Source organism: Bombus vancouverensis, chromosome 3, assembly GCF_051014615.1.
Source record: "Bombus vancouverensis nearcticus chromosome 3, iyBomVanc1_principal, whole genome shotgun sequence".
NCBI classification, from domain to species: domain Eukaryota; kingdom Metazoa; phylum Arthropoda; class Insecta; order Hymenoptera; family Apidae; genus Bombus; species Bombus vancouverensis.
Window position 1 is genome coordinate 17,872,500 of NC_134913.1, and position 14,580 is coordinate 17,887,079.

The 14,580-nt window shown below is 39.1% G+C and overlaps 2 protein-coding genes across 2 annotated transcripts in view; one reads left to right on the forward strand and one right to left on the reverse strand.

Moving 5' to 3' along the window:
• Window positions 1–11,708, forward strand: part of dpy (fibrillin-like protein dumpy) — a 114,845-nt gene extending 103,137 nt beyond the window's left edge. The window contains exons 143-167 of the mRNA XM_076617060.1: window positions 283–606; window positions 1,088–1,414; window positions 1,706–2,026; window positions 2,198–2,467; window positions 2,574–2,762; window positions 2,903–3,256; window positions 3,361–3,573; window positions 3,782–3,979; window positions 4,075–4,269; window positions 4,575–4,943; window positions 5,078–5,290; window positions 5,420–5,596; window positions 5,721–5,930; window positions 6,035–6,217; window positions 6,350–6,937; window positions 7,015–7,962; window positions 8,218–8,586; window positions 8,667–8,867; window positions 8,960–9,208; window positions 9,298–9,486; window positions 9,567–9,805; window positions 9,912–10,182; window positions 10,266–10,504; window positions 10,595–10,781; window positions 10,954–11,708. Of these exons, the coding sequence (XP_076473175.1) occupies window positions 283–606; window positions 1,088–1,414; window positions 1,706–2,026; window positions 2,198–2,467; window positions 2,574–2,762; window positions 2,903–3,256; window positions 3,361–3,573; window positions 3,782–3,979; window positions 4,075–4,269; window positions 4,575–4,943; window positions 5,078–5,290; window positions 5,420–5,596; window positions 5,721–5,930; window positions 6,035–6,217; window positions 6,350–6,937; window positions 7,015–7,962; window positions 8,218–8,586; window positions 8,667–8,867; window positions 8,960–9,208; window positions 9,298–9,486; window positions 9,567–9,805; window positions 9,912–10,182; window positions 10,266–10,504; window positions 10,595–10,781; window positions 10,954–11,192 (7,262 nt within the window). The 3' untranslated portion in view covers window positions 11,193–11,708. The remainder of the gene's footprint in view (window positions 1–282; window positions 607–1,087; window positions 1,415–1,705; window positions 2,027–2,197; window positions 2,468–2,573; window positions 2,763–2,902; window positions 3,257–3,360; window positions 3,574–3,781; window positions 3,980–4,074; window positions 4,270–4,574; window positions 4,944–5,077; window positions 5,291–5,419; window positions 5,597–5,720; window positions 5,931–6,034; window positions 6,218–6,349; window positions 6,938–7,014; window positions 7,963–8,217; window positions 8,587–8,666; window positions 8,868–8,959; window positions 9,209–9,297; window positions 9,487–9,566; window positions 9,806–9,911; window positions 10,183–10,265; window positions 10,505–10,594; window positions 10,782–10,953) is intronic.
• Window positions 11,709–11,815: 107 nt separating this feature from the next.
• Window positions 11,816–14,493, reverse strand: RtcB (RtcB RNA ligase). Its single transcript, XM_033328832.2, has 7 exons — window positions 14,133–14,493; window positions 13,748–14,074; window positions 13,439–13,672; window positions 13,207–13,366; window positions 12,831–13,141; window positions 12,594–12,758; window positions 11,816–12,520 (listed from the first exon to the last, which is right to left on the reverse strand). Exons 1-7 carry the CDS (start codon window positions 14,226–14,228, stop codon window positions 12,293–12,295), a joined length of 1,521 nt encoding a protein of 506 aa, XP_033184723.1. The 5' UTR covers window positions 14,229–14,493; the 3' UTR covers window positions 11,816–12,292.
• Window positions 14,494–14,580: the final 87 nt, after the last annotated feature.

The following is a 14,580-nucleotide window of genomic DNA, read 5'->3' on the forward strand; positions in this document are numbered from 1 at the left end:
CTCCAATTACCTGTTGTTTAATTATTTCCCTTTAAATGATCGATTATTCAGTTATTCTTCTTCGCACTCTACTGTTACCAGTTATTACTGTTACCAATTATCGATCTTATTATAAAGTCTTTTTCCAAAACAAAACCAATCAATTTCTAAAATAAAGAATAAATCCTAAGATTGTATACTACAATAAATCCCATACAGCACCGATTTCTATATGAAAAGTTTCCACCTATAAGATCCATCAAAGCGATTGTTAACCGAGGACAAATTTTTATCAACGAACAGAACCGCAGTACGAAGAACCCAGCCAGGACCCATGCAAACCCTCGCCATGTGGACCAAACTCCCAATGCACAGTATCACCAGACAATAAAGCCTCCTGCGCCTGTATGCCTGAATTTGTAGGCTCTCCTCCCAATTGTAGGCCAGAATGTCTCGTGAACAGCGAATGTCCCAGCAATCAAGCTTGCGTTAGACAGAAGTGTACCGATCCCTGTACAGGACTCTGCGGCACTGACGCTCTCTGCCAAGTTACCCTGCATTACATCCGTTGCGTGTGTCCCGAGGGATACACTGGAAATCCATTCGCTATTTGTTCCGTGGCCAGCAGTAAGCAATAATCCCGTGAATAAAAAATAATCGAATCGAGCAACTTTATCGAGCAATCAAGAATGAGAGACGAAATCTCGCGACTTTTCATTCAAGATATCTTAAATTATGTTCCTTTAACGAATACTTATTACTTTATTATTCATCGTTTTTAATGATTTTATTGGATTTTACTTAGTTTGTATATAGTGTATATAGAGATTGTACGATGTAGAAAGAATTGCATGTTGACTATACACAGGTATTATTAGTCCTGTATCAAGATCTCGAAGCTTTGTCCATACACGTTCTTCATTCTCTCTTATTCTTTTCACGATCTTTGTTTAAATCATTTGCCATGTCTATCCGCGTTCTTGTACAATTCTATGTTCTTGTAAAATAACTCTCTTTCACGATCACGCAAATTCTTTCTTGTAAAGTACTAACTAACGTATTACTTTAAATGGTTTATTAATTTCTTTGTGTCCAAATTTTATTACAGCGCCTGTAGAACCACCGACACCTTCGAGACCGTGCAATCCTTCACCGTGTGGAACTAACGCGTATTGTCGCGAGAGACACAATACTGCGTATTGCGAGTGTCTGCCAGATTTCAGGGGAAATCCGTATGAAGGCTGTCAACCAGAGTGTTTGGTGAACACTGACTGCCCGAAATCCCAAGCTTGTATTCGAACCAAGTGTCAAGATCCTTGTCCCGGTACTTGTGGCGTTGGAGCCATTTGTACTGTGTCCAATCATATTCCAATTTGTTCCTGTCCTTTACCTACTATCGGAGACGCGTTCACCATCTGCCATGCTGTTCCTCAAGGTATTTTATTCTTACACGCATATCCTACGTTTTTTTTTTTTTTTTTTGAGCTTAACAATTTTTTTAGCAGCGGTTATTATTTAGGATGTATTAACAATTCGTTGATAGCATAGATAGTGTAAAGTTGCGAGAACACAATACTACTGAACAATTAAACAAATAAAACAGCTTGGACTTTATTGAGACGTGAGAGATAGTAGAATAATGTAGATACTTTATCGAAGCTCACTATGCAAGCTTTTCGTTCTTCGTCCGAATCGTTGTGAATACATAAAATTATTTTGCTTACAGTACCAAAGGACAGAGATCCTTGCTCACCATCTCCATGTGGACCTAACACAATCTGTCAAAAGATCGGCGACTCGGCAGTCTGCAAGTGTTTGCCCGGTCTTCAAGGAGTTCCTTCGAGTGTCACAGGCTGTCATCCAGAGTGTGTGATCAGCTCTGATTGTCCAGGAGACAAGGCTTGCATCAGCAACAAATGCATAAATCCTTGCACGCAAAACGTGTGTGGTATCAAGGCTACGTGTCAAGCTATCAATCACAGTCCCCTCTGCAGTTGTACATCTCCGTTGATCGGCAATCCATTCGAAGAATGTTACACCAAAATTGGTAATTTCGAGATTCTCAAACCGTCTTGTTCTATTTTAATTACTCGCCAATTTTTATTGACTTAATAGTAACAGGAAAGAATAATAGAGATAATGTAATAATAAAACGAGTTAATCGTTTACGAAAATAATTTTCGAATCGATTGAACGAAGATTGATTTATTTGTTTCAGAAACCGATCCTTGTAATCCATCTCCGTGCGGCTATAACGGCGAATGTCAAGTTAGAAACGGCGTTGGAGTGTGCATTTATCCGGAATGTGTCATTAATTCCGACTGTCCACGAGACAAGGCTTGCTTCGCCCAGAAATGCAGAGACCCTTGCATCGGTGCTTGTGGTATTAATTCACTGTGTCAGACGGTCAACCACAAGCCTGTCTGCTCCTGTCCGTATGGATTTACTGGCAACGCTCGCATACAGTGCACCGTTCTAACAGTCGAAGGTGATTTTTTTAAATATTATCAACAGATTACAAAAAAGATCTTAAGATTATTAATGAAAAGAAAAAGGAGGAAATTATAACATTTACCTTCAATGTACTTTCGCAGAACCAACTGCAGAGTGCACTCAGAACTCCGAATGTCCGAACGACAAGACTTGTTACAATCAAAAATGCGTCGATCCTTGCACACTGGATTCCTGTGGCTTCAACAGTCGTTGTCACGTACAAATGCATCGAGCTGTCTGCGTCTGCAACGAAGGCTTCACTGGCAATCCTCAACAATACTGCGGCGAAAGTACGTTCTCCAAATATCTTTTCACGCGAGTCGATTTTCTCTCTATATTGTTATACGTACTACACATTCCGCAAGAAAACATAATATAGAATGGTACGAAATGATATTTCTAGTATAATATACCTGTTATATTTTTGCAGTTGGTTGTCGCGGTGACAGCGACTGTCCGTTGACTCAATCTTGCATCAATAACGAGTGCATAGACGCTTGCTCTGTGACACAGTGCGGTGTGAATGCATTCTGCAGATCCGATGGATACCATAGGCCAAGATGCTACTGTTCTGATGGATACTTAGGAAATCCGTACCAATCATGCGAGAGACCAGAGTGCGTTAGTGACAACGACTGTCCATCGTCTTTAGCCTGTCGCGATTCAAAATGTGTAAATCCTTGCGATTGTCCACCATCAGCGCAATGTTTCGTGATTAATCATCGTCCTATTTGTCGATGCCCTCCGGGTTACGTGGGTAATCCATATACCTCGTGTCTAATGGGTAATTAGAATGTCTCTATTCCTATTTTTCTTAACTCTTTCATGGCCGTGTTTAGTTCTATTTGGAATGGATCAATAAACGAAAAATTTGTCGGTTTGCTTTAGAACCGATCGAACCACAGCCACAGTGTCAAGTAGATGGAGACTGTCCCAGCAAACTGGGCTGTTTCAATGGCGTTTGTAAAGATCCGTGTGTCGAAACCAAACCTTGCATCGCTGGGGCGAAGTGTACCGTCGTAGACACTTTACCAATGAGAACCATGGTCTGCGAATGTTTGCAAAACTTTGCTGGAGACGCGACCGTCGCTTGTATTCCCGGTAAGCGTCAAATAATCTTTTGATCGCGTAATAAAATGACGAAGAATTTAGAATGAACGATTTAGAAAACAATCGCTCTTCGTCAAAAAAGTACGTATTTTCGACATTTCGTAAAAAATAACATGGCTTGAATTTGATTTATGATTACTATCTGTGAAGCAGTTGCGTATTAATGTGTAATTAATCTAATTTTGTTCTTTTTCTCCAGTGGACAAGAAGATCGAAGCCATTTGTAAATCCGATACTCAATGCTCTTCAAACATGGCCTGTCTGAACGAAAGATGTATCAATCCGTGCATTATCAATCCATGTGCTTCAAATGCAGAGTGCTCTGTCCAAAATCATTATCGACAGTGTCATTGCTCGCGTGGCACCGCAGGCGACCCATTCGTAAATTGTTATAGAGGTAATTAGTTGAAACTAACATAAAATAGAAGATGAACAATGAGTATTGGCTTTTAAGGAGGACTGACTGAAACAAACGTTTTAATTTTATTCTAGACACTGACTCGTTCCCGGAGTGTACAACGAACGCAGATTGCGCAACCAACGAGGCTTGCATTAGCCAGCTATGTCAGAGCCCATGTGTCAGCACGCAATGTGGTTTGAACGCGGAATGTATCACTGTCAATCATCATCCGACCTGTCGCTGCCAGCAGAACTACGCGGGAGATCCTCAAGTGCAATGTTTCAAACGTAAGTTTGTTACAAGACGTTTCGTTCTCCAGAGATAAAACTTAATATACGAAGAAATGTTTGATGTCAAATTTATTTTTGTTAGTTTTGCGTCCCTCTATCTCGAATTCTCTTATATATTTCAACATGAGACATCTGTTTCAAATTTTCCAGTACATCTTCAAAAGCAAAAACGTGCTGGTCCAATTTGCATCACGCTTTATACTTCAAAGTTTTGAGCTTTGCAATTTTACGCTCCAATAATTTTTAAACTATATCTTTGAACTAACTTTAAAAGATAATGGAAAAATTTTCTTTCTTTCTAGCCGAGTGTAAGTCAGATAGCGATTGTCCTTACGACAAGACCTGTCTGCGCGACAATTGTGTCACCCCTTGCCTGGTCGAAGATATCGCGTGCGGTCGTGGCGCAGAATGTATCGCGGTCTCTCACAGGGCGCAATGCGTCTGTCCACGAGGTACCCAAGGCGACCCAAGAATCGCCTGTATTTCCACAGTGTGCCATTACAACGAGGATTGCGCAGATCACGAAGCCTGCGACAGGCTGAACAGAGTCTGTCGACCAGTTTGCGAGGACGATACTTGCGCGGATACTGCGAAATGCGTCGCGAGAGATCATCAGCCTAAGTGCACTTGTCCTCTGGGAACTACTGGAAATCCATACGTTGAGTGCAGTGGTAAGTTGAGTTTTCTTTCACGTTGTTAACATTGTTTTAATTAAACCTTGACCTTGGTGCAGTTAACGTAAAGTATACTATAAAGCATCTTCGGTGAAGAATCGAAACTAAAAATAATTCTCTTGTTCTCCAAGGTGTGCCAATTGAAGCAGAGTGCAAAGAAGACAGCGAATGTCCAGCATATTACGCATGCATCAACTCAAAATGCCAAGATCCTTGCTTATCCTCTAACATGTGCTCTGGTGAACAAGAATGCAAAGTACTGAATACGGTGCCTCTTCGTACGATGATCTGCACTTGCCCTGCAAACACTATCACCGACGTAAATGGACTGTGCAAGGAAATCGGTAAACATTACTTCAAACAATCATTATATTATATTCTTTGGTCAATAATCTTATACTGTTAGTAGTTTTACATATATCATTTGAAAGTATATCATTTTGTTACAATATGAATTTTATTTTCAACATTAGGAGTCCTGCAGTGCCACCAAGATCAGGACTGCAACGATTCTGACAAGTGTGTGGGTGGAACTTGCATCGAGGCATGTCTGACCACTCAGTGTGGAGTGAATGCCCAATGTGTGGAAACTGGAATCTGTCATTGCGCGCCTGGATTTACTGGCAACCCTTACATCGAGTGCGGTAGACGTAAGTTTTCAATATTTTTATAATATCCAATATAGTAGCTAAATAATAAATAAATATAATAATTCACAGTTCAAAATTATATTGTACATTCGTATGCTGAAAATTGTTCATTTTTCCATTCCAGTTCCAATACCACTGCCACCAGTTCGTCCAGAATGCTACGCTAACAGCGAGTGCTCCGACGACAAACGGTGCATAAATTCTCTCTGCGTGAATCCTTGCGTTGTCAAGGACCCATGCGGCAAAAATGCACTATGTCACGCGAACAATCACAATCCAGTCTGTAGATGTCCTGCCAACTACGTTGGTGATCCAAGAAGCAACTGTGTTCCACGTAAGTGTTGCACTTGAGAAAATTAATATGCCTATACGAATAACAAAATCGATATATCACCCTGTTCGCAAATGATTTACGATGTATATTTATTTATTTTATAGCGGAAATTGTGGCCGAATGTACTTCCAACAGCGATTGCGCGGGTAACGCTGCCTGTGTAAACAACTTGTGCATCAATCCTTGTAATTGTGGTCCGAACGCCAAGTGCAACGTCGTAGATCATTATCCATCCTGTGTCTGTCCGCCTGGTTATTCTGGAAATCCTCAACTAGGTTGCTTCAAATGTAAGTTAACAAATTCTGAAAAAAAATTCGATCTAATTAAGCTTCTCAATTTCACAAAATTCCATAAAATTTATAGGAAAATAATCCAATTAATTGAGCTTCGCAACTTTACAAAATCTTTTTTTTCTTCAGTGGACTGTGAATCGGACAGTGAATGCAACAGCGCAGCAACGTGCTACAATGGTCAATGCGTGAATCCTTGCATCCTGGAGAACAAGTGTGCGATAAACGCAGAATGTTACGGCCAAAACCATCGAGCCATTTGTCGTTGCGGTCCAGGTTATCTAGGCAATCCGGAAGTGCATTGTGAAAGAGTGGAGTGCAGCGCTGACCACGATTGTCCTCGAAATTTAGCCTGCGACAGCGGACGCTGCGTTAATCCTTGTCTAGAAGATTCACCATGTGCTCAAAACGCAATCTGCTACGTTCAGGACCACGTGGCCACCTGCCGTTGTCCAGAGAATATTCCTGCTGGAAATCCATATTCCTATTGTACACATCATCCCACGACAACATTCGACGAACCAGAATGTAGAATCGATATTGATTGCGCTGACAAATTGGTGTGCATTAAAAATAAGTGTATCGACCCCTGTCCAGTGATCAAACCATGTCTGCAGAATGCACGTTGCAACGTTTTGGACACTGTGCCCGTGAGAACCATGACGTGCACGTGTCCCGAAGGTTGGACCACTGACGTTGACGGCGTTTGTAGACCAAGTAAGTAACTCCAAGGTTAAAATCACAGACTTTCTTGGTTTAACTTTGCATTTTTCTACAAATATCTTATTTTCCAGTTCAAATAGCAATAATCGGCACTTGCACGACGAACGACGAGTGCAGCGACACAGAGTCCTGCATCAACAGACAATGCAGGAACCCTTGTAACTGCGGTACCAACGCTGCGTGCACCGTACGAAACCACAAACCGATCTGCTCTTGCGAAGAAGGCTACCAAGGCAACCCGGATATCGCTTGCTATTCCGTAGAGTGCACGCGCGACAGCGAATGTGCTCTAGACAAGAGTTGCGTGAACAACAACTGCGTGAATCCTTGCCTGATCTCCGATAATTGCGGAGTGAACGCAGAATGCTTCCCCAACAACCATAAAGCCGACTGTCGATGCCGTAACGGTTATCATGGAAATCCTTTGGATCGATGCAGAGTAATCGGTTGCTACAGCAATGGCGACTGTCCTGGAGACCATTCCTGTATCAATATGCAGTGCATCAATCCTTGCGTTCATAGCAATCCTTGCTCGTCTAGAGCCGAATGCAGAGTCTTTAATCATCTACCCATTTGTCGTTGCCCACCTCATCACACAGGCAATCCTTACATCGCTTGTAAACCGGAAGAAAGACCAGAGTGTAAAGAGGACAGTGATTGTCCTAATTTGTTGGCCTGCTTTGATAATAAATGCCAGAATCCTTGCACTGTCGTGCAACCCTGCAGCGATCCATCAGAATGCAAAGTCCTTCCGACGTCCCCGGTTCGAACGATGGTCTGTGTGTGTCCTAGTGGATACGTGAGCAGCGGCAGCGGAACTTGTAGACCCACGAAACCGATTTTGGAGATTGAATGTACTAACGATAGCGACTGTCCTTCAGAAAAGTCCTGTATTAACGCGGTGTGCAAGAATCCTTGTGCCTGCGGCCCCAATGCGAAGTGTAGCGTTGCAAATCACAAACCAATTTGCTCTTGTGTTCTGGGATACGATGGAAATCCTGACTTGGCTTGCACTAAAGGTAAGACTGTGCTTCTGTTATTAACCATTTTTCTCGGAGGCGAAAGATGTCGATTTTGGAAAGATTAAGCTGTAAAGACAGAAAGCTGTTCTATTATCATATACATATAGACTGCGGATGTTTATGTAAAATCAGATTTTTATGAATGAAACCTAAATATTGGAACCTAAGTAGAGGTTTATCTTATAAAAATTTGATAAAAATTTAACTTTTTAAGACAAATTTGTCTGAAAATCAATGTAATTTAATTTTCAGTCGCCGGATGCCGCACAGATGGTGACTGCAGCGGATCACACGCGTGTGTCCAGCACAACTGTGTTCCAGTCTGTAGTCCATTAATCACCACCTGCGGAAAAGACGCTCAGTGCAATGGTATCAACCACAAAGCTATCTGCGAGTGTCCACCAGGATATGGAGGCAATCCTAGAGTTTCCTGTGTCCTTCTTGGTTGCAAGAGTAACTCTGATTGTCCCACGAACAAAGCTTGCATTAACGAGCGCTGCGAGAATCCTTGTGGGATAAATCCTTGCACCGGAAACATGGATTGCAACGTCTATAACCATGTAGTCGAGTGTGCTTGTCCTCCCGGTTACATCGGAGATACTAAAGTGGGATGTACTAAACGTAAGAGTGATTCGATTTTTATAATACTATAGGTATTACCTTTTTGTTATTTTTTCTTATCGTTGTTTCTTAATACTCAGTGACAGAGAAATGTAAGGCGGATAACGAATGTCCATCTCAGACCGCCTGTTTCAATGGCGAATGCATCAATCCTTGCGTGAAGATCGAACCTTGTGGAATAAACGCGGATTGTAAAGTACTCGACACGTCTCCTGTAAGAACTATGATCTGTGAATGCATTCCCGGATATAGAGGAAACGCAGTCGTCCGCTGTGACAAAAGTAATTTCTTGCTTTATATCAAACGACTTGTAGCGAAAAATGATCGAACAATTTATAAAATAGTTTTTAAATGAATCTGCTTTATCTTACAGCCAACGTATGTCCAGTAGCAAAGGGTCAAATTGTCGATGAGTATGGCAATTGTGTATGTCCACCTGGATCAGCTAAGGATGAAACAGAAGTTTGTATACCGTGTAGGAAACAATCTGGAATGATCATCAATGATGAAGGATACTGTGTGTGTGCTTTGGAAAACGGTATGATCATCGATGAATATGGTCGCTGCGTGTGTCCGATTCATCATGGATACAGACTGGACGCGAATGGATATTGCAAATTGGGTATGAAAAGAATGTTATATAATAAATATTATTTTGATAAGTATTCCTGCTTACCTAAATTTTGTTTAATTAATGAAACGTATTTGTAGTTGACATAATCGAGTGCAAACACGACGATGACTGTGCTGATAACAGATTCTGCGATAAAACCAGCCAAACATGTGAAGATCCTTGTTCAACTCAATTATGTGGTCTTTATGCACTGTGTAATGCAACTCGTCATCAAGCTATTTGCATATGCATCAATGGTTATATTGGAAATGCTTATACTCAATGCTGTAAGCAATTGTTCTTACGAGAGACTCCTATTGTTGTCATATTTGTTATTCAAATTATTAATAAGATCTTCTCTTGTTAGATGACAAGAACCGATGGCGAACCGATTTCCCCAGACCAGAGATGGTTGTTAGCTGTTTGTCGGATGGAGTGCAAGTCGAAATACATCTTCACGATCAGGAATTCGATGGTGTTCTATATGTCAAAGGTCACAGCAAAGATGAACAGTGCAGGAGGGTTGTCTCCATTCCAGCAGAAACTATGCACAAAACCGAGATATTCAAGGTGGCGTTTGGAAATTGCGGACTGATACACGTAAACGTAAGTTATTCTTATGTAAATTTATTAATTGTATTACCAGTATATATATTATTTTTATTATATTCTTTGTTTCAAAATGTTATATGTACAAAATGATTATTTTCAGGGACAAGCAAGTTTCGTACTGGTCATACAAAAGCATCCGAAATTGATGACATACAAGACTCAAGCATACCATATCAAATGCATATACCAAACTGGAGAACAAAACGTTACCCTGGGTTTCAATGTCTCCATGTTAACTACAGCTGGCACCATTGCTAACACTGGTCCTCCGCCGGTCTGTCTGATGAAGATCGTTACTCAAAGCGGAAATGAAATAAACTCTGCTGAAATTGGAGATAATTTGATGTTGCAAGTCGAAGTTCAGCCTTCCAGTAAGTATATGGCTTATAATTAAAGAAAAAAAAATCGTGAACCTTATATTTCTTATAATTATATAATAATTTTATCATTTTAGCTATTTATGGTGGATTTGCCCGAAATTGTGTGGCCAAAACGATGGAAGATAATTTGGAGAACGAGTACATTGTAACAGATGAGAATGGCTGCGCGACGGATCCGACGATATTCGGAGAATGGGAACAGGATCCTGAAACTCAGACGTTAATGGCCAGCTTCAATGCTTTTAAATTCCCAAGCAGTGACAATATTCGATTCCAGTGCAATATCCGTGTGTGCTTTGGACGTTGTCAACCCGTGAGTATCCTTCTACTATTAATATTACTATCTACTATATAATATTAAGCTTTTAATTAAGATATTAAAATATTATTATGACCCTTTTAGGTCAATTGTCGAGGATACAACGCGTTCGGTCGTCGCCGTCGAGACGTGAGTTCCGAGACAAATGATACGTCTTTAAGCATCACGGACAGCTTTGAAGGACAACTTAGAGAAGAAATAACGATCCAGTCGAATCTGATATTCACTCTGGAGAGGAGAGAAGAGAGGTTTACAGCAGATCCAGCTGAGAGTAAGTCCATATCCTTTTTCTTCTTCAGTTAGAGAAGAATCTTAATTTCTAGAAAAGGTCAATTCTGACTCTTGCAGCTTGTTCAGTTGACTTTTCACTTTGTCGCTTTAACGCTGAACGAGAATTAAAATATACTTTATTATTACAATACAATCTTTTTTTCCTGTTTCAGTCACCTCAGCTCAAAGAGTAGAAGATATTTGCGTTTCTACGGTCGGCTTTGTGATAGCACTAGTAATTACAGCACTCTTGGCACTAGTCGCTGTAGCTATTGCTGTGTCGTGCTGGCTAATGGCGTATCGTCGTCAGCCAAAGACTGCTGGACCACTGCCACACCCACCAGAGTTCCCAAATCCACTGTTCACTACTGAGTCCGTAGCTGAACCGTCTCCTGATTATCACCTATCATAAGTACTCTAGGATAATTATTTTTTTGTAACGTAATTTTATAATTCTCAATGGAATGCAGTACAGACCACATCACATTTTTTTTTCTCGCTGGTCGGTCTTGTATTTCTTTCAACGACTCCTCCAGTGACTAGACTCTTCCGTTATCTTCCTCTCGGGGATTCATACCGAGCGTGTTGTACGTTCATTGTTACATACGAGTACCCTGAATCAAGTTATACATAAATATACATAGATAGTTAGATCAGAGCGCGTGCGAGAGAGAAACGTTTACTATTTATGGTGATGGTTAGCTTCCATTATCTACACAATAGAACTTTGTCTTCCGACGTATTCTCTTGTCTTCTGTACCTTTGCTCTTCTCTTCCTGTAGTCACTGGAGGATTTGTTAAGCATGATACAGCGAATTTAATTCCCGTGTAAAGTCGAACGAATTAGTCTAATATAGCTTTCTTACTTCGTGCGTAGGTAACTGTACATTTTATCTAATAAAATGCTAATGTAATATTTTTAAAATAATCTTGTTCATTATACCATATTCCTTAATACCTACTCAGTCCGGAAAACAGATGAAAACGAACACATCGAAACGTGTAAGTAACAAGCTGTTCAAAAATCGCCATACATTTTTATTCCAATTATATATTTCTGCTAAATATACATAATTTACAAAAAATGTACGATATCTAATACATATATATGTATACGTATGAGTTCAGTTCATACGTTTTTTAATAAATAGATGTAATATTAACAATCGTAATACTGTTAAATGATTCTAATCATTTTTAAACTCAATAATTTAATTATAATTAACATTCGATTTGAGAATAACAATTTGGCGTGAGTGTTTATAACAAGTGATTGAATTTTAAGCGTTAGAAATTTATTAAAAGATAGAGTATTTGAAATGAAAATATGAAAGAAAAACACACGTTATCTAATGTTTTAGTCTTGAAAATGCTTATAGTATCAAAACATTTGCATTGTTAAGTCGTTTTGTGTGTTCAGTTGTAGCGTGGTACTGAACTGTATGTTTAAGAATCATTTTCAATATATTTATTTATAACTTTATTTGCGCATAAGACCGTCGTGTAGTTTAATTATCCTTTGATAACTGCAATTGGCCTTAATTTTATACATTTCCGGGAAATACCTGCAGCATGGCATGTATCCACAACATCTGTCACATTTTTGTAAGACTCCGGTGCTTCTTCCATAACTAACTTAGGCGAAGCGACTCTAATCGATATTCCTTGTCGTTCTAATTTTTCTAATACATCTGTGTAGTCCAAGTTTCTGCGTGACTTGGCTCTAGATAAAGCTCGACCCTAAAGGCAATTTTGATTTAATTTAGGTATCATTGGATAATTTTATAAATAAAAAACGTTCAGAAATACTTACTGCTCCATGACACGTGGATCCAAATGTTTCTTTCATAGCTTGATCAGTTCCAGTAAGAACGTAGCTACAAGTTCCCATAGTACCACCAATTAAAACAGGTTGACCTGTTAATTGATAGTCTACAGGAATCAGAGGATGGTGAGGTGGAAATGCTCTTGTAGATCCCTATGAACAATATAGTAATTATGTAAACATCCTTCAATATAGTTAGTAGCAATTTACTTTCATTTCATTTACCTTCCTATGCACTAGAAGGGTTTTCTGTTTTCCGTCGACCATATGTTCTTCTATTTTTGCAATATTATGGGAGACATCATATATAACATGCATGTCTAAATCATCGGGAGACTGTCGGAACTGTTTGGCAAATGCTTGTCGACTGAGGAATGTCATAGAGCTTCTATTGACCCATGCAAAATTGGCAGCTGCAGCCATAGCTTTTAGATAATCTTGACCTTCTTGAGATTTTATATGAGCGCAAGCTAACTGCCTATCGTTAGTTTCGATATTGTCTCGTTTCATGGCCTTTTCCATTTGTACAAGTGCATCTGTACTACATAAAAAATTTAATATACACTGCTTTTTAAAAATGGATTTATTACGTATCTATTACCAGTTGCAACTTGGTGTCCAAATCCTCTGCTACCAGAATGAATCATCACACAAATTTGACCCTTTTCTTCAATACCCATTTTACATGCTGCCCATTTGTCGTAAATTTGATCTACTACTTGAATCTCTGCATAGTGGTTTCCTGCACCTAATGTTCCTAGCTGTAAAATAAATTGTTGTAGTAATCAAGAATTCTTAAATATTTATTTCTATAAATTCTCCTAATACCTTACCTGTGGAAGCCCACGTTTCTTAGCCCTCATTGATACCTTAGAGGAATCTGCATTAAGCATTCTACCATATTCTTCACAATGTTCTTTATCCTCTGCCCAGATATAACCTTCTCTGAGAGACCAATCCATTCCCATTTCTAAGGCTTCTTCTAAATCACGTGCGTTCATGGGTATGATTCCTTTTGAACCAACACCAACAGGAATGTGATCAAACATGCTCTGGGCAAGTTGTTCCTAAAAACAACTACTGGTTTATTGTTTTTTCCTATGACATAATTTCATTAAAACATAACTGATAAAAAATAATACCTTCACAGGTAAAACATCCTCTTCGAACAAGTTAGTTCTTAATAGACGTACTCCACAATTTATGTCAAATCCGACTCCACCAGGTGATACTATAGATTTTGGGTCATTCATATCAAATGCTGCCATGTTACCAATTGCAAAACCATATCCAGAATGTACATCAGGCAATCCAACAGACTTCCAAACAATACCAGGAAGAGCAGCAACATTGGCAATCTGTTTCATACCTGGGAGAAACCCACCCACTGCTCCTGGTCTGCATGCATTTTTTAACTCGTCAAACATTAACCGTTCTAACGTGTTATTTACATAAAAAACACCTTCAACCTATGAATAAAGAAATATTTAATACACATGAGAAGATAAAATACGATTAACAAATTACCTTCATATTAGGTTGAAAACCCTTCTTTATCCTCCAACATGTTTCAGTTATCTTTTCTAAGTATTTTAATTCTTCTTGATACTGCCTAACTACCATTTTTTATTATAATAAAGTACTTTTTAAAAATATATTAATTATCTCTAGTTTGGAGTACAGATTATATTTTAAAATGAAATATGATTTCTTATAATTGTTTAGAGATAATATCTTTCAATTAATATTATAAAGAACTAACACTATAGAACCGAACACACTTTTTTTATATTTATTATCGATTATAAATACAAAATTTTTATTGACAGATTAATGTAACGATACAAGCAAGCAAAATCGTGCAACCGGGTAAAATGATTGCGCCATATAAATCTAATCCATATAAATCTAAATGTCAGTGTCGCAAACTTATATAGTTTCTAGAAAATTGGTATCCCTTCCCTTATTTAAAATT

Excerpts from the sequence above, each read along its gene's own strand:
- RtcB (XM_033328832.2), bottom strand. The coding sequence starts at position 14,228 with ATGGTAGTTAGGCAGTATCAAGAAGAATTAAAATACTTAGAAAAGATA. Across the intron at positions 13,367-13,438 it reads AGAAACGTGGGCTTCCACAG|CTAGGAACATTAGGTGCAGG; the intron begins GTAAGGTATTAG and ends TTTATTTTACAG. Across the intron at positions 12,759-12,830 it reads CCCTTCTAGTGCATAGGAAG|GGATCTACAAGAGCATTTCC; the intron begins GTAAATGAAATG and ends TATTGTTCATAG.